Here is a 22,855-nt window from a genome sequence, read left to right on the forward strand (position 1 = left end):
GATGCCATTCCATTCGCGCCGTTCCAGCCATTATCATGAGCCGTCCTCCACTGAAGCCTGTACAGAATAAAAAATATTCCAAAACATGCATCCTGTTTGCAACAAGGCACTAAAGTGCTACTGCAAAGAAATGTGCAAAGCAATTACATTTTTTGTCCTGAATACAAAGTGTCGTGTTTGGGGCAAATACAATACGACACATTACTGAATAACACTCTCTATATTTTCAAGCATAGTGGTGGCTGCATCATGTTATGGGTATGCTTGTAATCGTTACCTTAACAATTACAAGCATACCCATAACATGATGCAGTTTTTCAGGATAAAAAAGAAACGGAATGGAGCTAAGCACAGGCAAAATCCCAGAGGAAAACCTGGTTAAGTCTGCTTTCCAACAGACACTGGAATATGAATTAACCTTTCAACAGGACAATAAATCAAATCAAATCAATAACGTTAAACACAAGGCCAAATCTACACTGGAGTTGCTTACCAGGAGGACAGTGAATGTTTCTGAGTGGCAGAGTTACAGTTTTGACTTAAATCTACTTGAAAATCTATGGAAAGACCTGAAAATGGTTGTCTAGCAATGATCAACAACCAGTTTGACAGAGCTTGAAGAATTTTGAAAAGAAAACTGGGCAAATGTTGCACAATCCAGGTGTGGAAAACTCTAAGAGACTTACCCAGAAAGACTCCCAGCTGTAGTCGTTGCCAAAGGTGCTTCTAAAAAGTATTGACTCATGGGTGTGAATACTTATGTTAATTAGATATTGCTGTATTTCATTTTTTTTTATACATTTTGCTAAAATTCCTAAAAACATTTTTTTACTTTGTCATTATGGGGTATTGTGTGAGGATGGGTGAGAGAAAACAAATATTTAATCCAATTTGAATTCAGGCTGTAACACAACAAAATGTGTAGTAAATCAGTGGGCATGAATACTTTCTGAAGGCACTGTATGTTGTTTATGTTAGGACTTATAAACTGTTTAACTGTTTAATAAACTGTTTATTATCGGACCATGCTGGTCATTTATGAACATTTGAACATCTTGGCCTTGTTCTGTTATAATCTCCACCCGGCACAGCCAGAAGAGGACTGGCCACCCCACATAGCCTGGTTCCTCTCTAGGTTTCTTCCTAGGTTTTGGCCTTTCTAGGGAGTTTTTCCTAGCCACCGTGCTTCTACACCTGCATTGCTTGCTGTTTGGGGTTTTAGGCTGGGTTTCTGTACAACACTTTGAGATATCAGCTGATGTACGAAGGGCTATATAAATCAATTTTATTTGAAAAAATCAATTTGATTTGACTTAAATCTACTTGGTTCTATAAAAAAAGGACAGAAGGAAAGCAGTAACCTCCTTGCCTTTTGATTGATTGAGAGAGACAGAGAGAGATTATAAGATTGCCTGCTTTTACAGTATCTAGCCATGGGAAATTCTTTATTCTGGCACCAGCCGCATCCCGTACCACCCTCTCGACGTCAGACTAAACTTGACTTTCCTATTTGTCGGATATTTTCACTGTCGTCATCACGCACAGTTGCCAAACAAGAAGCCACGTTGACGAACTGGACTGAAGTCGACTGCTGCTGTTTACCCCAGAAAAGAAAAGGAATAGCTATTTAAACGAGTGTTTTCACGCTTCCGACAGACATTAGTTAGATATGTCTTCGCCGCCGAAGGAGAAAATCGAGACCAAAGGAGGACACCTCCCGGCTGGTATTGAATCTTATGTTGCTTTTTTTTACAGCACAAGCCACATCGCTTTTTGTATTCACGGTTCAGCTGACGTATCACGGCATATGCATTAGGCCTATGTCAATAGTTGCATTCGACAACGTTAGTCTACTTGAAATGTATGTATATCTAACTAACGTGTGTACGCTAACATGTGCTGCTGTTGAACAATATCGTATAGTTTAGCAATTAAATCCGTTTTTTTTTGTTCCTGTCGTTAGGGCTATTTCCCGGATCACGTGCCATATTGTAACGTTAGTTAAACGCTTGATCCACACCACGCCTATCGAATACGACTTAATCTTGCAAGACAATTTGATAAACGTTACCAATGCTAGATTGCCATTAAAGCTATTTATTTGATTATAGCTTAGTATCGTGGAAGCTACCTTTTTAAAAGTCTGTGGGGAATCTGATAACACCTAAGGAGTACGTGGACAGAAAGTAGGGCACGATAGTATGCCATAATTACCAGAAGACACTGACCCCTCCCATTACGCATGTTTACACTGGGCTGCACTGGGGTCAGTACGCAATTAGGAGTTACATTAACACCGTGGAGCGGTGCAAGATATGGGTCGAAAAACATACCTCAATGCAGGAATGGGATTAGCCCTTGATCATGACTCTTACATTACACATGAGTCACTGGGCAAAGGTGTCTTCTATAGGCGGGAGTTTTATTAGGAGCCGTGACTCTCTGAACATTAACACGGGTACGGTTTTGGAAGCATAAGTACCTTATCTTTTCAAAAAACAAAGGTTAAAGTGATACACCTTGTTATAGGGTTAGGATTCCCACATGGCCACATTTCCATGTTACTGCGCTTGTTTACGGTAAACATACGGAAGACAGACGACCTGTGTGAATGAGGAAGACTCTGGACTACCTGTACTAATTAGCTATCTGCGTTTCTGAACGTCTGTGCTGTGTGTAAACGGAAGACAGACGCAACACAGCTCTTGAGTGGCGCAGTGGTCTAAGGCACTACATCTCAGTGCAAGAGGCGTCACTACAGACCCTGGTTCGATCCCGGGCTGTATCACAACCGGCCGTGATCGGGAGTCCCATAGGGCGGCGCACAATTGGCCCAGCGTCACCTGGGTTTGGCTGGAATAGGCCGTCATTGTAAAATAAAAATGTTTTCTTAACTGACTTGCCTAGTTAAATAAAATAAAAATGTGTTGTCACTGAAAAATACTGTTTACTGTTAAAACCAGTTAAATCAGTAAGTGCTTATTTTGTTTTTGTGAAATTATTTCGATGGGATATGTTTCTAGAACCGTACTGCAATTGAGAATCAAATCACGTTTAGATCAATTCTGAAGGGGGACCAGTACGAAAACTGTAGGCCTATGCACTCACTACTGTAAAGGCGTCCATATGCTTCCCAGCCGAAACTGTTCGTAAGAGTTTGTGCATATATTAGTTTGTGACCTTTTGGACTTCGGCCAGGTTTTTGGGGGGTTGTTCGGTATCTGAGGTCTACGCCCCTTCGTCGGGATTCTTCAATACATTTATTATTTTGTATTTATTTAACTCTTATTTTACCAGGTAAGTTGACTGAGAAAACGTTTTCATGTACAGCGATGACCCGAGTCTTTATTGTCATTCAATGAGAGAGAACTCACTTTCATGCAATTTTTGTCATTGTGAAATACTGCACCAAACATCTTAGTTGGATGTAAAATTGAGTCACTAAGATCTTCCCTGCAAAAACATCAAAATTAATGACAGATTTACCGAGTTATCGTTTTTGAGGAAGTATATGCTGGCTACAGTGTCTCAAAATGGACAAACAGTACTATTGCTGCTTTTTCTAATTTTTCAAACAAAGGTCTTTTGAGGGAGTATGTGAGCACACTGGTTTAGGCACCAGACGAACTGAAGCATGCTGACGCCTTAAATCGCTCTGGATTAGAGCGTCAGCTAAATGTAATATATATATATATATATATATATATGTATATGTGTATATATATATGTATATGTGTATATATATATGTATATGTGTATATATATATGTATATGTGTATATATATATGTATATGTATATGTGTTTATATATATATATATGTGTATATATATATGTATATGTATATGTGTATATATATATATATATATGTATATGTGTATATATATATGTATATGTATATGTGTATATATATATATGTATATGTGTATATATATATATATATATATATATATATATATATATATATATATATATATATATATATATATATATATATATATATATATATATATATATATGTATATATATATATATATATAATATGTATTTCAGCATGATATGAGTGCAATCACTGTCTTCATTCTGGATCACAAGCTATCTACTGTATGTCCTTTATATTACACAGACTGGCCTGTCGCCCAGTTAGGCTATCTGTTTGTCTGTGGTTTTATTTAACTGCTTTTGTGAAGGACATTTTCATTTTGCCTGAGCCTTTTATTTACTCTTGTACCCTAATGCAGCGCTTCCCAAACTCAGTCCTGGGGACGGTTTTGTCTAGAAGGGATACAGCTTTCGTCAAAATGGACTTTTCATAGCAGGTGTAGGATAATTCACGCAGCAGGTTAGGAAATGTACCGTTTTGAGTTGATGCGTTGCTTATTTGAAACAGCTGTGCAGTGCTAGGACAAAACACTAAATGTGCACCCTTTGGGGTCCCCAGGACCGAGTTTGGGAAAGGTATCTGCTATCCGGGGTCCTTGGGACGTCCCTACCCGAAACCCTTACCTAACCTGTAACTTAACTATTTTAAATGTCATCTTCAATGGGGTTAGGGATGTCCCAAGGGTCCCGGATAGCATGGACCGTTTGGGGGACGCTGTCCTAATGTGTGTCAACGTGCATGTGGTGTGTGTTTGTTAATATGTAACAGTTTTGGTGTTTTAATGTGCATGTTTGTTTGTTTGTTTGTTCATGTGGAACTGTCCTAGTGTGTAGCTAATTGCGTGTGTGTGTGTGTGTGTGACAGTAAAGGCAGGGGGGATGAGGATAGTGCAGAAGCACCAGGGAGCAGCTCCACCTGAGACCCCTCCCATCAAAGACGAGGACGAGGACTTTGTGGAGGAACCTAGGTAACACACACACTAAACTTTGACCTGTGGCCTCTGAACAGCATGCCAGAATACTGTTGCTTTGAAAAGATCAATATACACACACACACACACACACAGAGTCCTAATGTTTCATTTTTAGAACTGGTGAGAACATTCTACAAACAAGCCAATTACCCTCTAATTCACCAAATAACCCGTGATTGGCCGGTAGCTGTACTAGAGGAGAAAACAACCAGGTCTGATACTATCTGTTCAACAAGGTGAGGGCCACCTTGTTTTACTTAGATGGTTGTTATGGCCTACTGTTTAGTGGTTATTCTGAACATGTCTGAGACTTCATTCATGTGGTGTCTATGTCTGAGACTTCATTCATGTGGTGTCTATGTCTGAGACTTCATTCATGTGGTGTCTATGTCTGAGACTTCATTCATGTGGTGTCTATGTCTGAGACTTCATTCATGTGGTGTCTATGTCTGAGGCTTCATTCATGTGGTGTCTATGTCTGAGGCTTCATTCATGTGGTGTCTGAGGCTTCATTCATGTTGGGTAAAAGAATGGTGCTTTACACCCCTGCTAAGTTCCTCTCTGTGTCTCCACTCTTGAGCAATGTCTGGTTATACAGGTGAAATATTCCCACCACACTACCTGTGTGTGTGTTTCTTCGTGCATACGTGCACGTGTCTGTTGAGTGTACTCTGCAAAGACAACCGAACGGTTGAACAACCAGTTGAGTTCTATGGAATCATTCAAACTCAGCTAGTCTAGTATTTTATTAGGATCCCCATAAGTTCCTGTCAAGGCAGCTACTACTCTTCCTGGGGTCCAAACAGGAACAACAAAACAATAGTCTTCATCATTAACACAACCATACATCACACAATACCGCCAAGCTTACCCTAGTAAAACTGACTATCCTACCGATCCTCGACTTCGGCGATGTCATCTACAAAATGGCTTCCAACACTCTACTCAGCAAACTGGATGCAGTCTATCACAGTGCCATCCATTTTGTCACTAAAGCACCTTATACCACCCACCACTGCGACTTGTATGCTCTAGTCGGCTGGCCCTCGCTACATATTCGTCGCCAGACCCACTGGCTCCAGGTCATCTACAAGTCCATGCTAGGTAAAGCTCCGCCTTATCTCAGCTCACTGGTCACGATGGCAACACCCACCCGTAGCACGCGCTCCAGCAGGTGTATCTCACTGATCATCCCTAAAGCCAACACCTCATTTGGCCGCCTTTCGTTCCAGTACTCCGCTGCCTGTGACTGGAACGAATTGCAAAAATCGCTGAAGTTGGAGACTTTTATCTCCCTCACCAACTTCAAACATCTGCTATCTGAGCAGCTAACCGATCGCTGCAGCTGTACATAGTCTATTGGTAAATAGCCCACCCATTTTCACCTACCTCATCCCCATACTGTTTTTATTTATTTATTTTTCTGCTCTTTTGCACACCAATATCTCTACCTGTACATGACCATCTGATCATTTATCACTCCAGTGTTAATCTGCAAAATTGTAATTATTCGCCTACCTCATGCCTTTTGCACACATTGTATATAGACTCCCCCTTTGTTTTCTACTGTGTTATTGACTTGTTAATTGTTTACTCCATGTGTAACTCTGTGTTGTCTGTTCACACTGCTATGCTTTATCTTGGCCAGGTCGCAGTTGCAAATGAGAACTTGTTCTCAACTAGCCTACCTGGTTAAATAAAGGTGAAATAAAAAATACATTGTGCGCTATGCAAGTGTATACTGCTCCACCAATACAAGTTTACGCTATAACATTTTATAATATTACAACAAAATAATGTTAGTGTGTGCCGATGTCCTTAAGAGCAAACAAGATCTGTCGTTAGGTCTGTAAAAGTAAAGAGGGCAAGAGGTTTAGAGTATTGGAATGCACCAGCAGGGTGTGCCCTCGACTGAGCCTGTCTAGAGAAGACTTCCCTATTCGGGAGTGTAGAAGTCACATGATTTCTCTTGACTCTGCAGTGGTCTGACCGACAATGAACTATCTTCAATGGAACATGTATACTGTATGTACTGTAATTCATTTACATTTCTATAGTACTCTGGAGGAACTGTTCTCAGAGAGACCGACAGAGAGAGATACAGTGCCTTGCGAAAGTATTCGGCCCCCTTGAACTTTGCGACCTTTTGCCACATTTCAGGCTTCAAACATAAAGATATAAAACTGCATTTTTTGGTGAAGAATCAACAACAAGTGGGACACAATCATGAAGTGGAACGACATTTATTGGATATTTCAAACTTTTTTAACAAATCAAAAACTGAAAAATTGGGCGTGCAAAATTATTCAGCCCCCTTAAGTTAATACTTTGTAGCGCCACCTTTTGCTGCGATTACAGCTGTAAGTCGCTTGGGGTATGTCTCTATCAGTTTTGCACAGCGAGAGACTGAAATTTTTTCCCATTCCTCCTTGCAAAACAGCTCGAGCTCAGTGAGGTTGGATGGAGAGCATTTGTGACAGCAGTTTTCAGTTCTTTCCACAGATTCTCGATTGGATTCAGGTCTGGACTTTGACTTGGCCATTCTAACACCTGGATATGTTTATTTTTGAACCATTCTATTGTAGATTTTGCTTTATGTTTTGGATCATTGTCTTGTTGGAAGACAAATCTCCGTCCCAGTCTCAGGTCTTTTGCAGACTCCATCAGGTTTTCTTCCAGAATGGTCCTGTATTTGGCTCCATCCATCTTCCCATCAATTTTAACCATCTTCCCTGTCCCTGCTGAAGAAAAGCAGGCCCAAACCATGATGCTGCCACCACCATGTTTGACAGTGGGGATGGTGTGTTCAGCTGTGTTGCTTTTACGCCAAACATAACGTTTTGCATTGTTGCCAAAAAGTTCAATTTTGGTTTCATCTGACCAGAGCACCTTCTTCCACATGTTTGGTGTGTCTCCCAGGTGGCTTGTGGCAAACTTTAAACAACACTTTTTATGGATATCTTTAAGAAATGGCTTTCTTCTTGCCACTCTTCCATAAAGGCCAGATTTGTGCAATATACGACTGATTGTTGTCCTATGGACAGAGTCTCCCACCTCAGCTGTAGATCTCTGCAGTTCATCCAGAGTGATCATGGGCCTCTTGGCTGCATCTCTGATCAGTCTTCTCCTTGTATGAGCTGAAAGTTTAGAGGGACGGCCAGGTCTTGGTAGATTTGCAGTGGTCTGATACTCCTTCCATTTCAATATTATCGCTTGCACAGTGCTCCTTTGGATGTTTAAAGCTTGGGAAATCTTTTTGTATCCAAATCCGGCTTTAAACTTCTTCACAACAGTATCTCGGACCTGCCTGGTGTGTTCCTTGTTCTTCATGATGCTCTCTGCGCTTTTAACGGACCTCTGAGACTATCACAGTGCAGGTGCATTTATACGGAGACTTGATTACACACAGGTGAATTGTATTTATCCTCATTAGTCATTTAGGTCAACATTGGATCATTCAGAGATCCTCACTGAACTTCTGGAGAGTTTGCTGCACTGAAAGTAAAGGGGCTGAATAATTTTGCACGCCCAATTTTTCAGTTTTTGATTTGTTAAAAAAGTTTGAAATATCCAATAAATGTCGTTCCACTTCATGATTGTGTCCCAATTGTTGTTGATTCTTCACAAAAAAATACAGTTTTATATTTTTATGTTTGAAGCCTTAAATGTGGCAAAAGGTCGCAAAGTTCAAGGGGGCCGAATACTTTCGCAAGGCACTGTATATATCATACATACATACACAGTTAGTCGGAAGTTTACATACACTTAGGTTGTAGTCATTAAAACTTGTTTTTCAACCACGCTACAAATTTCTTGTTACCAAACTATAGTTTTGGCAAATCGGTTAGGACATTTTCCAACAATTGTTAAGACAGATTATTTCACCTACAGTGAATTATATCACAATTCCAGTGGGTCAGAAGTTGAAATACTATGTTGACTTTGCCTTTAAACAGCTTGGAAAATTCCAGAAAATGATGTCATGGCTTTAGAAGCTTCTGATGGACTAATTGACATCATTTGAGTCAATTGGAGGTGTACCTGTGGATGTATGTCAAGGCCTACCATCAAACTCTGTGCCTCTTTGCTTGACATCATGGGAAAATCAAAAGAAATCAGCCAAGACCTCAGAAAAAAATTGCAGACCTCCACAAGTCTGGTTCATCCTTGGGAGCAATTTCCAAATGCCTGAAGGTACCACGTTCATCTGTACAAACAATAGTGTGCAAGTATAAACACCATGGGACCACACAGCCGTCATACCGCTCAGGACGGAGATGCATTCTGTCTCCTAGAGGTGAATGTACTTTGGTGTGAAAAGTGCAACTCAATCCGAGAACAACAGCAAAGGACCTTGTGAAGATGCTTGAGGAAACAGGTACAAAAGTATCTATATCCACAGTAAAACGAGTCCTATACCGACATAACCTGAAAGGCCGCTCAGCAAGGAAGAGGCCACTGTTCCAAAACTGCCATAAAAAAGCCAGACTACGGTTTGTAACAAAGATCATACTTTTTAGAGAAATGTCCTCTGGTCTGATGAAACAAAAATAGAACTGTTTGGCCATAATGACCATCGTTATGTTTGGAGGAAAAAGGGTGAGGCTTGCAAGCCGAAGAACTCCATCCCAACCGTGAAGCACGGGGGTGGCAGCATCATGTTGTGGGAGTGCTTTGCTGCAGGGGGGACTGGTGCACTTCACAAAATAGATGGCATCATGAGAGAGGAATATTGTGTGGCTATATTGAAGCAACATCTCAAGACATCAAGTTAAAGCTTGGTCGCAAATGGGTCTTCCAAAGGGACAACGACCCCAAGCATACTTCTAAAGTTGTGGCAAAATGGCTTAAGGACAACGAAGTCAAGGTATTGGAGTGGCCATCATAAAGCTCTGATATCAATCCTATAGAAAATTTGTGGGCAGAACTGAAAAAGTGTGTTCGAGCAAGGTCAACAAAGACCTTTCTTCTGAAACTCGTCAGTCTATTCTTTTTCTGAGGAAAAAACGGAAGATCACGTAGAACGCTGTGTTCTACTCCTTTCGCAGAACAGCGCATATGGGCTCTAACCAGAATAGAAAGAGGAATGGGAGGCCCCAGTGCACAACTGAGCAAGAGGACAAGTACATTGGAGTGTCTAGTTTGAGAAGCATATGCCTCACAAGGCCTCAACTGGCAGCTTCATTAAATAGTACCCACAAAACACCAGTCTCAACGTCAACAAAACAAATCAAGGACATTTCTAAGTGACCCCAAACCTTTGAACGTGTGTGTGGTAGAGGAGGAGATTGTTTGCTGCGTGATAGCTAAACCACAGAGAGAGGCTTACCTTCCATCCTGGCCTAAAGAGGGAGGCTGCCATAATGTCTCCGAGTTCTCTCTGGAGAGATCAGAGGCGGCTGTGAATCTGCCCGTGTGAAATGCAGTAGAAATCCCCACTGATGCATACAACTTGGCTCTTGCCCTAGTTCTGGCTCAAGCTGTCGCTCATTAAAGAGCTAGTTTAGAGTGTGTGCATGTGTGTGTCCACCTGCTCTCGACAGTGGGCAGGTGGGTTCTGTGTAGATGTGGAGCCGAGTGGCCAAGGGAACGCCTGTCACATACAATTTAGACCTCTAAGATGGATGGGAGGAGAGAGAGAGATGGATAGACTGAGAGGGGGGTAGAGAGTATTGGCTCGCTCTCCCAGTCCAAGTAAATCTTGAAATGTTGAAGCCAGTCAGGAAGTTGACTGTATAGTCAGTCAACAGAGCGTTTTCACCATGGTCAACTCTGCTCTGCCACACACACTTCCTGGTCTTCTGGGACCTGTTGCACCAGTTGGGAATAAAAAAAAAAAAAAAAAAAAAAAAAAATTGGCCTTAAATGATTGGTCAAATGTTTTGCACAACCAAAAATATGACTAGTCGTTGCTTCATCGTTTAAATTAAATCGTTTAGATTTAATGATTCATAATGACGTTTGGTATGCTGCACCTGTTACCAAGCTGTTACCATTCTTGTGGCCAAATTTACACTGCCTGTAAAGTACACACTTCACACATCATTTTGTAAAGCTCACCACATACGTTTTCTTAACCAACTGGATGAATCAATAAATGATTACTGTGAGAATGACTATCAATGAGTGACCAGAATATTCAAATAAAGTAGGCTAATGCCATTGAAGGCTTGTATCAAAACTTTACTTACTGCAACTCCTAAAGTCATCCGTTTTAAAACATTTTTTTAATGTTAAATCATTTCCCAGCGTGTGTTCAGCTATAATTTCATCACTGTTTTTGATTGGGCCAGCACCATTGCGCTGATTTGATACAAGCACGGGGACTCGTCTCAATAACTCAATGGCAGATCTCCATTTTTGATATTTATCTAAATTGAGGTGAGTGCTCATGATGATCTGGTCTACTCATTAGTTTTTTTTTTTTTAATTGAACCTTTTTATTTAACTAGGCAAGACGTTTAAGAACAAATTCTTATTTACAATAACCGCCAGGCAAAAGGCCTCCTGCGGGGGCTGGGATTCAAATAAAAAATGACACTACATGGCCAAAGTATATGTGGATTCGGGCTATTTCAGCCACACTCGTTGCTGACATGTATAAAATGGAGCACAAAGCCATGCAATCTCCATAGACAAACATTGGCAGTAGAGTGGCCCACACTGAAGAGCCCAGTGCCTTTCACCGTGGCACCGTCATAGGATGCCACCTTTCCAACAAGTCAGTTCGTCAAATTGCTTCCCAGGTCAACTGTAAGTGCTGTTATTGTGAAGTGGAAACGTCTAGGAGCATCAACGGCTCAGCCGCGAAGTGGTAGACCACACAAGCTCACAGAACGGGACTGCCGAGTGCTGAAGCGTGTTGCGCGTAAAAAACGCCTGTCCTCGGTTGCATCACTCACTACCGAGTTCCAAACTGCCTCTGGAAGCAACGTCAGCACGAGTACTGTTCGTCGGGAGATTCATGAAATGGGTTTGAATTGGAATGCGACTACGAGCCAGGCATAATCGTCTAACATCAGTGTACGACCTCACTAATGCTCTTGTGGCTAAATGGAAGCAAGTCCCCACAGCAATGTTCCAACATCTAGTGGAAAGCCTTCCCAGGAGAGTGGAGGTTGTTATAGCAGCAATGTTCCAACATCTAGTGGAAAGCCTTCCCAGGAGAGTGGAGGCTGTTATAGTTCCCCCTTTTCTGCTAACTCCATATTTTTCCATATATTATAATGCCCATGATTTTAGAATGAGATGTTCGTCGACCAGTTGTCCACATACTCTTAGTGTGTGTGGTTGTTCCACCTAGCTATGTTAAGATGAATGCACTAACTGTAAGTCTCTCTGGAGAAGAGTCTGTTTAAATGACTAAAATGTAAAAACGTAGTGGATCATTTTGCTCTTCACTGGTTTAGGCTAACAGTAGTTTATATATAATTTTATACCAATAGCCAGATGAGGGAACCATGGATGTCATTGAAGTACAGAAATTCAACTGTGGCAAAATATACATTTTGACAGTAGATATTCTGCCGGTTAACAATAGAACCGCTTGGCCTGGAGTGACCCCCCCCCCCCCCTCCTCTCAAGCTAATGAGCAGTCATTCTGACCGTGTAATTAATACATGTATGCTATCACAAAAAATAATAATTTGGTTCTGTTTATAAAGGTCTTGGGTATTGTTAGAATACAAAAATATATATATTTAAATTAACACAATGGCGTTTTCATGAGTTTATGTTACTGTAGGCTGTATGTAAAAATAAATGTCAACTAAACACGTTCAAGTATTCAACATTATTATTTGCGGAGTGCCTTTTTTCCAACTATGAATCAAAAAGCAAATCTGTTGGGTCGCGGTAACGTTGTCTATTGACTAAAAGACAAACAATATCCCAACCTAAGATGCACGGTCAGCAAGACGCACAATCAAATGAAAAATCAGGAGCCTAAACTTCATTATAAGTACCAAATGTACTTAATAAATTGTGAAAATCAGCACAGAAGCGATAATGGCATTTATAATGAATGTGTCAATATGATCGCAGTCAATTGTCTGCTAGTGCTTAATGGTGGCTCTTCACACAATGTCATCTGTTGGAGCATGTCAACATAAACAACGAAAGCTGGTGAGGGCGTTGTTGTTTTTTTTGTTGCTTGAGATGTAGAGCCTGCTCTCTGTGATGACATTTTGTGCTGAAAATGGTCCCGTAGCATTGTCACCAGCTTGTTCTATCTAAATGGTGCCGGCCCTTCCTCTCTCCCGTCTCAGTTTTATCTGGTGGTTGTGTGGTCGCTTTCTCGCTTTTTTGGCGCTCAGGCCTCGGAGGTTAAGGCTCAGGCCTCGGAGGTTAAGGCTCAGGCCTCGGAGGTTAAGGCTCAGGCCTCGGAGGTTAAGGCTCAGGCCTCGGAGGTTAAGGCTCAGGCCTCGGAGGTTAAGGCTCAGGCTGAGGAGGTTAAGGCTCAGGCTGAGGAGTGGAGGAGGGGCAATGGGGGAGAAACGTTATTAAAAATGACATGCCCTCCTTAAACTGGTTATAACTTAGAATCTTAACATCACAACAGAAATTATCACTGACAGTGTGTTACATAGACTTATTTAAGAAAAGTCAAGGACTGAGGGGCATGACTTTAAAAATGGCAGAGTAAAAAAAATGCATTTAATTTTGTAAAGTGGGTTTCTTGCATCAAACACAACCACATGTAACTTAAAGCGGGTACAGCCTCCGTGGTCACAGGAAACGAGCACTGGAAGTGGAGGGAACAATGGAAATGGAGCCTGTGACACCACTTCCTCTTTTGGACGTTAACATGACGACACTCCATCTTAACTCCTCCTTCACATTTCTGGATTGGTTGAACAGTGCAGAAGTTTTTATTATTTTTGGGGGATGTAGTTTTAGGCTCTTTAAAAACAAAAAAACATGTTACATTAGGTTAGTCTGTCGTTAACTTCTTGACAAGGTCGCGGGTTTTGTACCATGGATGCTATCTACAATATGTAGACTACCTTAAGTGTGTATGCTACTTTATGTAGCCCTGTCCGAACTTCCAGAGGTAGTTGCTGAGGACAGCATTTTACTTCCTGTAATAGTTCTGCTGTTAAACTAGACCGGACTCGTTTCCCATGTCAAGGTCCATGTCCACCTCGGAATAATCCCGCTTACTCGCTCTCGTTCCTTCCCTCTCAACTTTTCCTCTCTCTCCCTGCTCCAAAGGTGTGTTCTCACCCCTCCCTCCTGTCTGCTGTTTGAGTTGCAGTGTAGATCCAGACCAGGATTCATGTTAGTCATTTAGCAGGTTGGCAGGCAGGTCCACAGCACCACAGTACTGTGGCTGAGCTCAGGGCTCTTTTTTCTCTCTCTCTGCAGTCTCTCCCTCTGGAGTCATACTAGGCCAGGATGTTCCTTTCCTTATAACACACTCACTGTTCAATGGGATCAAACAGAAGCGATTTCTGTTCCTGTCTTTGTAACATCCTGAAAAAGAAAGTCGATGGTCAGTGGTTTTGATATTGACACTGACATTTTATCTCAACAAAATGTTATTTTGTCCCGTCAGAGTATTGACATGGAGCTAGTCAGTCTGTTTTTATAACCTCTCTCTGTCTCTCTGTCTCTCTCTCTCTGTCTAGCCCACCAAAGCCCACTGTGGTTGTTTCAGGAGTGGTTACAAAGGTAAGTGGACACACACACACACACACACACACACACACACACCCCTAAATTAGCCCACCCCACATACACCATACTGACCCCCCTAGCTAAGCTCACCTCCCTGTGGTTCCTACTTACCATCTGTACCTTTTAATCCTCTAGCTGTCTGTGTTATTACACCTGCAGGCTGCGACAGGCTCTTTAGCTCTACCCCCAGTCTTTCCATGTATCCCTCAACACGCCTGCAGGCTGCGACAGGGTCTTTACCTCTCTGGCTCTAACCCCAGTCGTTCCATGTATCCCCCAACACGCCTGCAGGCCCTTTACCTCTCCGGCTCTCCCCTAGTCTTGCCATGTATCCTCCAACACGCCTGCAGGCTGCTACAGGCCTTAAATAAAGCCTGGTGAACCAGGGGGCAGCTGTTCAGATGACTTTATATTCTCCCACTGAGATGACCTTGGAGAGAGGGGCTACATCTCCCTGATAAAGGCTAGCCTTACTGCCTCAGTTCTATCTGAGGTTTGGTGAACTAGGGGTTAACACTGTCTAAATTCCACTCAATTATATTGCATTCCTATGGAGAGAGATCTCTCTCTCAAACCCTGACTTTCTCTCTTCCTGCTTTACTGTCTTTTCTGGTTGGCAGCGATTTTAATTCGCCATCATTTAAAGTGTAAATATGTAACTTTTTGGGCGACCCGAACAAATACACATAGAAGTGTGAGTTATAGATCTTGTCATTCTCATTGAAAGCAAGTCTAAGAAGCGGTAGATCTGTTCTATGTGCGCTATTTCTATTTTTGCTGTACTTTTCTTTTACTTTCGGTTTTGTACACCAGCTAACAAACAGCTGAAACAACAATATTTTTGCTTTAGGAAAATATATTTCACAGCGGTTTAGATGGTATAATGAATCGCTACACTCTACTGAACAGAAATATGAACGCAGCATGTAAAGTGTTGGTCCCATGTTTCATGAGCTGAAATAAAATATCCCAGAACTTTTCCATAAACACAAAAAGCTTATTTCTCTGAAATGTTGTGCCCAAATTTGTTTGCTTCCCTGTTAGTGAGCATTTCTCTTTTGCAAAGATAATCCATCCACTTGACAGGTGTGGCATATCAAGAAGCTAATCAAACGGCATGCTCATTACACAGGTGAACCTTGTGCTGGGGACAATAAAAGGCCACACTAAAATGTGCAGTTTTGTCACACAACACAATGCCACAGATGTCTCAAGTTTGTGCAATTGGCATGCTGACTGTAGAAATGTCCACCAGAGCTGTTGCCAGATAATTGAATGTTAATTTCTCTACCATAAGCTGCCTCAAATTACATTTTAGAGAATTTGGCAGTATGTCCAACCGACCTCACAACCGCAGATCACGTATAACCACGCCAGCCCAGGACCTCCTTTTCCGGCTTCTGATACCAGCCCCCCGGACAGCTGATGAAACTGAAGAATTATTGCACAAACAGTCAGAAACCATCTCAGGGAAGCGTGTCGTCCTCACCAGGGCCTTGACCTGAATGCAGTTGGGTGTCGTAATTGACTTCAGTGGGGAAATGCTCACCTTGTGCTCTTCACGGATGAGTCGCAGTTTGAACTGTACCGGGCAGCTGGCAGACAGCTTGGATAGTGTCGTGGCAGCTGGCAGACAGCTTGGATGGCGTCGTGGCAGCTGGCAGACAGCTTGGATAGCGTCGTGGCAGACAGCTTGGATAGCGTCGTGGCAGCTGGCAGACAGCTTGGATGGCGTCGTGGCAGCTGGCAGACGGCTTGGATAGCGTCGTGGCAGCTGGCAGACGGCTTGGATAGCGTCGTGGCAGCTGGCAGACGGCTTGGATAGCGTCGTGGCAGCTTGCAGACAGCTTGGATAGCGTCGTGGCAGCTGGCAGACAGCTTGGATAGCGTCGTGGCAGCTGGCAGACAGCTTGGATAGCGTCGTGGCAGCTGGCAGACAGCGTGGATAGCGTTGTGGCAGCTGGCAGACAGCTTGGATAGCGTCGTGGCAGCTGGCAGACAGCTTGGATAGCGTCGTGGCAGCTGGCAGACAGCGTGGATAGCGTCGTGGCAGCTGGCAGACAGCGTGGATAGCGTCGTGGGGGCCGAGTGGTTTGCTGATGTCATCGTTGGAAATGGTGTGCTCCATGGTGGAGTTTGGATTATGGTATGGGCTGGTATAAGCTTTACACAATTCCTGGAAGCTGAAAATGTCCCAGTTCTTCCATGGCCTGCAAAATCACCAGACATGTCCTGCATAATCACCAGACATGTCACCCTTTAAGTATGTTTGGGAAGTTCTGAATCGGTGTACAACAGTGGTGTGTTCCGGTTCCCTCCAATATCCAGCGACTTCGCACAGCCGTTGTAGGTAACATTACCTCCGCCACACTCATCCTCAACACAGGGGTGTGTGCTTAGTCCTGCAGCCCCGTCCACATCGATGGGGTTCCAGTGAAGCAGGTCAGGAGCTCCAAGTTCCTCAGTGTCCACATCATTAAGGACTTAAAATGGTCCACACAAGCGCCTCTTCCCCCTCAGGAGGTTGAAAAGACTTGGCACTACAGGGTGGTGCGGACAGCCAAGTACATGGGGCTGAGCTCTCTGCCATCCAGGATCTCTATCAGGCAGTGTGAAACGGAGGCCTGGAAAATCTTAAGACTCAAGCCATAAACTCTTCTCACTGCTTCCGCACGGTACCGGTGCTTCAAGTCTTACACCAACAGGCTCCTAAACAGCTTCTGTTCCCAAGCCATAAAGCTAACTGAATAGCTAACTGAATAGCTAACTGAATAGCTAACTGAATAGCTAACTGAATAGCTAACTGAATAGCTAACTGAATAGCTAACTGAATAGCTAACTGAATAGCTAACTGAATAGCTAACTGAATAGCTAACTGAATAGCTAGATGGACTATCTGAGTTGACCCTTGTATTTAATTTTTCTCTATGTACACTGACACTCCAACACACACACAATATGCACATACAGTGCCTTCAGAAAGTATTCCTACCCCTTGACTTTTTCAAAATGTTGTGTTACAGCCTGAATTTAAAAGGGATTCAATTGAGATTGTGTTCACTGGCCTACACACAATACTCATAATACTCCATGTCAAAGTGGAATGATATTTTTTACAAATTAATAAAAAATTAAAAGCTGAAATGTCTCGAGTCAAAGTATTCAACCCCTTTGCTTAACAAAGTCACATAATAAGTTACATGGACTCAATCTGTGTACAATAATAGCGTTTCACATGATTTTTGAATGACAAGCTCCTCGCTGTACCCTACACATACAATTACACATGGCCAAAATGATGTGTACACTCCTTCAAATGTGTGGATTAGGCTATTTCAGCCAAACCTGTTGCTGACAGGTGTATAAAATCGAGCACACAGCCATGCGATCTCCATAGATAAATATGGGCAGTAGAATGGCCTTACTGAAGAGCTCAGTGACTTCCAAAGTGGCACCATCATAGGATACCACTTTTCCAACAAGTCAGTTTGTTGAATTTCTGCCCTTCTAGAGCTGCCCCGGTCAACTAAGTGCTGCTGTTGTGAAGTGGAAACGCCTAGAAGCAACAACGGCTCAGCTGCGAAGTGGTAGGCCACACAAGCTCACAGAACGGGACCGCCGAGTGCTGAAGCGCGTAGAGCATAAAAATTAAGCCTAAGATCAGCATGTACAATGCCAAGCGTCGGCTGGAGTGGTGTAAAGTTCACCGCCATTGGATTCTAGAGCAGTGATGGCGTGATGGAGTGATGGATCACTCTTCACAATCTGGCAGTCCGACGGCCGAATCTGGGTTTGGCGGATGCCAGGAGAACGCTACCTGTCTGAATGCATAGTGCCAACTGTAAAGTCTGGTGGAGGAGGAATAAATTGTCTGAGGCTGTTTTTCATGGTTCCGGCCTCTTAGTTCCAGTGAAGGGAAATCTTAACACTACAGGATACAATTACATTCTAGAAGATTCTGTGCTTCCACCTTTGTGTCAACATTTCAGCATAATGCCCCAGTGCACAAAGCAAAGACCAGACAGAAATGGTTTGTCCATCGGTGTGGGAGAACTTGACTGGCTTGCACATAGCCCTAATCTCAACTCGATCGAACACCTTTGGGATGAATTGGAACGCCGACTGTGAGCCAGGCCTAATCGCCCAACAGCAGTGCCCAACCTCACTAATGCTCTTGAAGCTGAATGGAAGCAATGTTGCAACATCTAGTGGAAAGCCTTCCCATAAGAGTAGAGGCTGTTATAGCAGCAAAGGGGGGACCAACTCCATATTAATGCCCATGATTTTGGAATGACTTTTTCGAGCATAATACTTTTGACCATGTACAATTATCTGTAAGGTCTGTCAGTCGCGCAGTGATTTCTAAACACAGATTCAACCGCACAGGTCAGGGAGGGTTTCCAATGTTTTGCAAAGAAGGGCACCGATTGGTAGATGGGTAAAAAATAATACTTTAATCTTGAAGTTATTAATTACATTTTGGATGGGGTATCAATACATCCAGTCACTACAAAGATGCAGGCGTCCTTCCTAACTCCGTTGCCGGAGAGGAAGGAAACCACTCAGCGATTTCACCATGAAGCCAATGGTGATTTTAAAACAGAGTTTAATGGCTGTGATAGGAGAAAATTGAGGATGGATCAACAACATTGTAGTTACTCCACAATACTAACCTTGATGAAAAGTAGCCTGTACAGAATAAAAATATTGTAAAACATGCATCCTGTTTGCAATAAGGCACTAACGTAACACTGCAAAAACTATCCTGAATACAAAGTGTTATGTTTGGAGAAAATCCAACACTACACTGAGTGCATGGTGGTGGCTGCATCATGTTATGGGTATGCTTGTCATTGGCAAGGACTATGGAGGGGTTTTTTTAGGCAAAAAATAAATGGAATAAAGTTAAGCACAGGCAAAATCCTAGAGGAAAACCTTGTTCAGTCTGCTTTCCAACAGACAATGGGAAACAAATGCACTTTTCAGCAGGACAGTAACCTAAAACACTAGGCCGAATACACACTGGAGTTGCTTACCAAGATGATATTGAATGCTCCTGAGTTTTTAAATAACAAAATGTATCCAATGCTTTGGCCACAAACAAATATAGGATGAGTCAACAACATTATTTGGGTAGGAGTCGACAACATTATTTGGGTAGGAGTCAACAACATTATTTGGGTAGGAGTCAACAACATTATTTGGGTAGGAGTCAACAACATTATTTGGGTAGGAGTCAACAACATTATTTGGGTAGGAGTCAACAACATTATTTGGGTAGGAGTCAACAACATTATTTGGGTAGGAGTCAACAACATTATTTGGGTAGGAGTCAACAACAGTATTTGGGTAGGAGTCAACAACATTATTTGGGTAGGAGTCAACAACATTATTTGGGTAGGAGTTAACAGAATATGGACTTTTTAAAAGTGAGCTTTTCACTGGACAGTTACTTTCCGGGAATGAAACACAACATAGACCATCAACACAGATTTCCCTTTAGAGTTTAGACGACATACTAGTTAGTTTTTATCGTACCAGCTCCATTTGAGTATAAGGGGGTTCAGAGTGATGAGATGACCAGATATAGGCCTCCTAACCTGGGTAACGAGTTCTGTCACCTCCCTGGCTTCTAGATCTAATACAGCAGCTGTCGGAATTGTTTTCAATAGGAGTTATGGTCATAAACTGCAATCGTTATCTGACCAAAAATAAATGACCTTCATGAACATTACAAAACACAGACATGGCACATTAAACACTGTGTGTGTGTGTTCTCTATAGCCTCAGATATTCTGACTTCACTACTGTAACAACTCTTATCTATAGCCTTGTTTACACCCGCAGTTTTTGAAGTGACTCAAATAAAAAAGCAAGTCTGATTCGTATCTGTTTTTTTTTACCTATACATACAAGTGATATAAACTACATGGAGGAGCACTAAGGCCAGTGTCACGTAAACAGCATCTATAGGGCTCTGAATAAATGGTCTGGAATCAGATTGTGGTAAAAAAAAAAAAAGAATTTCAAAGAATTCTGAGACACTGTAAGTGCCTGTATTCTATAACACAGCTGTACTAAGTGTCTGTGTGGTTCTGTTCACAGGGTGATAAGGACTTCACCCCTGCAGCAGCCCAGGTAGCTCACCAGAAGCCCCAGCCATCTATCACCAAGATGCCCCAGAACCAGCACCTCACTCAGCACATTCACCAGCCCCGCAAGTGAGGCTACCACCCAGCTTACCCTCCCTCCACTAACTCTGCTACAACTGGCCTCGCAAGTAATCACCACAAACGTATATCTCCGATCAGTCTTGTGTTTACCCCGTCCAATGCTTAAGTAAAGATTTGAGGAAGGGAAGCTGATCCTAGATCTGTGCCTAAGAGAAAGCCAACGCAATGTGATCAATGGACCACAGCAGCCCACCGACCACCTCAACAACCAATCATAAGCCAGAGATGAGCTCAAGCTCCTGCCTTCCCGCCACAACTGTCCTCACAGACCATAGTAGCCAGAAAGCAGCTTCTTAAGCCTGCAACCCACCAATTATGTGCCAGAAAGCAAAGTGAAAGAAACTGTGTGGAACCACAAACAGAAATCAACCAATCAAAGAACTACAGAAACCCAATCAAGCATGCACCCAATCTTCAAAAGTGCTCAGGTTACCAGGGCAACCCTTGTTAAGCATTCCATATGATTCCATTTCCTCTTTGTTCTTAACTTTCTATGAACTAAGAACCTGTCATCATAGAAAATGATAGAGGCCTCTCGTTGCATTTGCATGGGCCTTTGCATGGGCAGCGAAATGAAGGCCTTCCGCCATTTTAATGTAGTCAATCGAGTGGGACATCCAACTTCATTGGCTGATCCCTCCCGGTGACCCTGTTGGAGTCATGTCCAACCGGGTCATCAGGAGGGATCAGCCAATCGTGACGAAGAAGAAAACTGACAACTTCAAAATTGAGATTAGGGTTGAAGTGCTATAATGGCAAAGATACAAGAGTCTGTCTGTGGTTGTCATAGACCACAAACGCACACCATCCCATTTATGCCAGGTGTTGTCCATGGCAACTATAATTTCAGACTTTATTTTATCAAGAAGGATTTTTAGTTTATAAAGTGTAAAAATAAAAATCCTTAGTCTGTGAATGGACTTAGGTGTGGTTGTCATAATAAATAAAGATTTAACTTTAAAATCATTGTTTTATGTCTTCAATGTTACTGGGTAATTATGTCATTTTGTATTGTCCATAAACAAACGTGTATTAACCTTAGTGACCTGTATATACAGTACCAGTCAAAGGTTTGGACACACCTACTCATTCAAGGGTTTTTCTTTATATTTACTATTTTCTATATTGTAGAATAATAGTGAAGACATCAATACTATGAAATAATACACATGGAATAATGTACATAGTGTTAAATCAATATTTTTTTTTATATTTCAGATTCTTCAAAGTACCCACCATTTGCCTTGACAGCTTTGCACAGTCTTGACATTATCTCAACCAGCTTCATGAGGTATTCACCTGGAATGCTTTTCCCAACATTCTTAAAGGAGCTCCCACATATGTTGAGGACTTTTTGGCTGCTTTTCCTTCACCTGTGGTCCAACTCATCCCAAATCTCAATTGAGTTGAGGTCGGGTGATTATGGAGGCCAGGTCATCTGATGCAGCACTCCATCACTGTTAGAGGAATTCTAAATTCCTATATGTTTTGTAGCCAAAACCAAATTAACACTCTCTCTATTTCGTGATAAGTTGTAAGTTTATCATATTATGCATGAAATAGATCGAGACCAGTCTTAAAAGTCAGGTAATAGCGTTTATTTCAAGAGAGTACTGGGTACATACACATTTTTCCACAGGTTATAAACTGAAAATGACGTCAGCGTTTTCTAAATGTTCTATCTCTTTCATGACACCGATAGAGAGGCCCTATAGTTCTCGAGCCTTCCCTCCTCTCCTAAAGCCAAGGTCAGTCACTGTAAATCAGCATTCTAGACAGTCTGGAGATAGTTCATTCATTTGTACAAAGGAACAGACCGTCATTGTTATTAAACTCCTGACTATATTATATACAATTGGGAATGGGAGCAAGAGAGAATTCATATATGTACAGTACATAATAGCATTTGGACTAGTCAGTCCTGATTGAAATGTATACATAATTAGTCATCATTGATAAAAAATTCCCTTAACAATCACTCTCCTTGGTAAAATAGCCCTTACACAGCCTGGAGGTGTGCACCCCTACACCATAACACCACCTCATCCATGCGTCACGGTGGGAACCACACATGCAGAGATCATCCATTC

At 42.2% G+C, this 22,855-nt stretch overlaps 1 protein-coding gene across 1 annotated transcript; it reads left to right on the forward strand.

Moving 5' to 3' along the window:
• Nucleotides 1-1,473: 1,473 nt before the first annotated feature.
• On the forward strand, nucleotides 1,474-21,728 carry LOC110489585 (death-associated protein 1). The gene is made up of 4 exons (XM_021562320.2): nucleotides 1,474-1,724; nucleotides 4,746-4,848; nucleotides 14,484-14,526; nucleotides 20,638-21,728. Exons 1-4 carry the CDS (start codon nucleotides 1,670-1,672, stop codon nucleotides 20,755-20,757), a joined length of 321 nt encoding a protein of 106 aa, XP_021417995.1. The 5' UTR covers nucleotides 1,474-1,669; the 3' UTR covers nucleotides 20,758-21,728.
• The last annotated feature ends 1,127 nt before the right edge of the window (nucleotides 21,729-22,855 follow it).

This window comes from Oncorhynchus mykiss, chromosome 15 (assembly GCF_013265735.2).
Source record: "Oncorhynchus mykiss isolate Arlee chromosome 15, USDA_OmykA_1.1, whole genome shotgun sequence".
Lineage (NCBI taxonomy): Eukaryota > Metazoa > Chordata > Actinopteri > Salmoniformes > Salmonidae > Oncorhynchus > Oncorhynchus mykiss.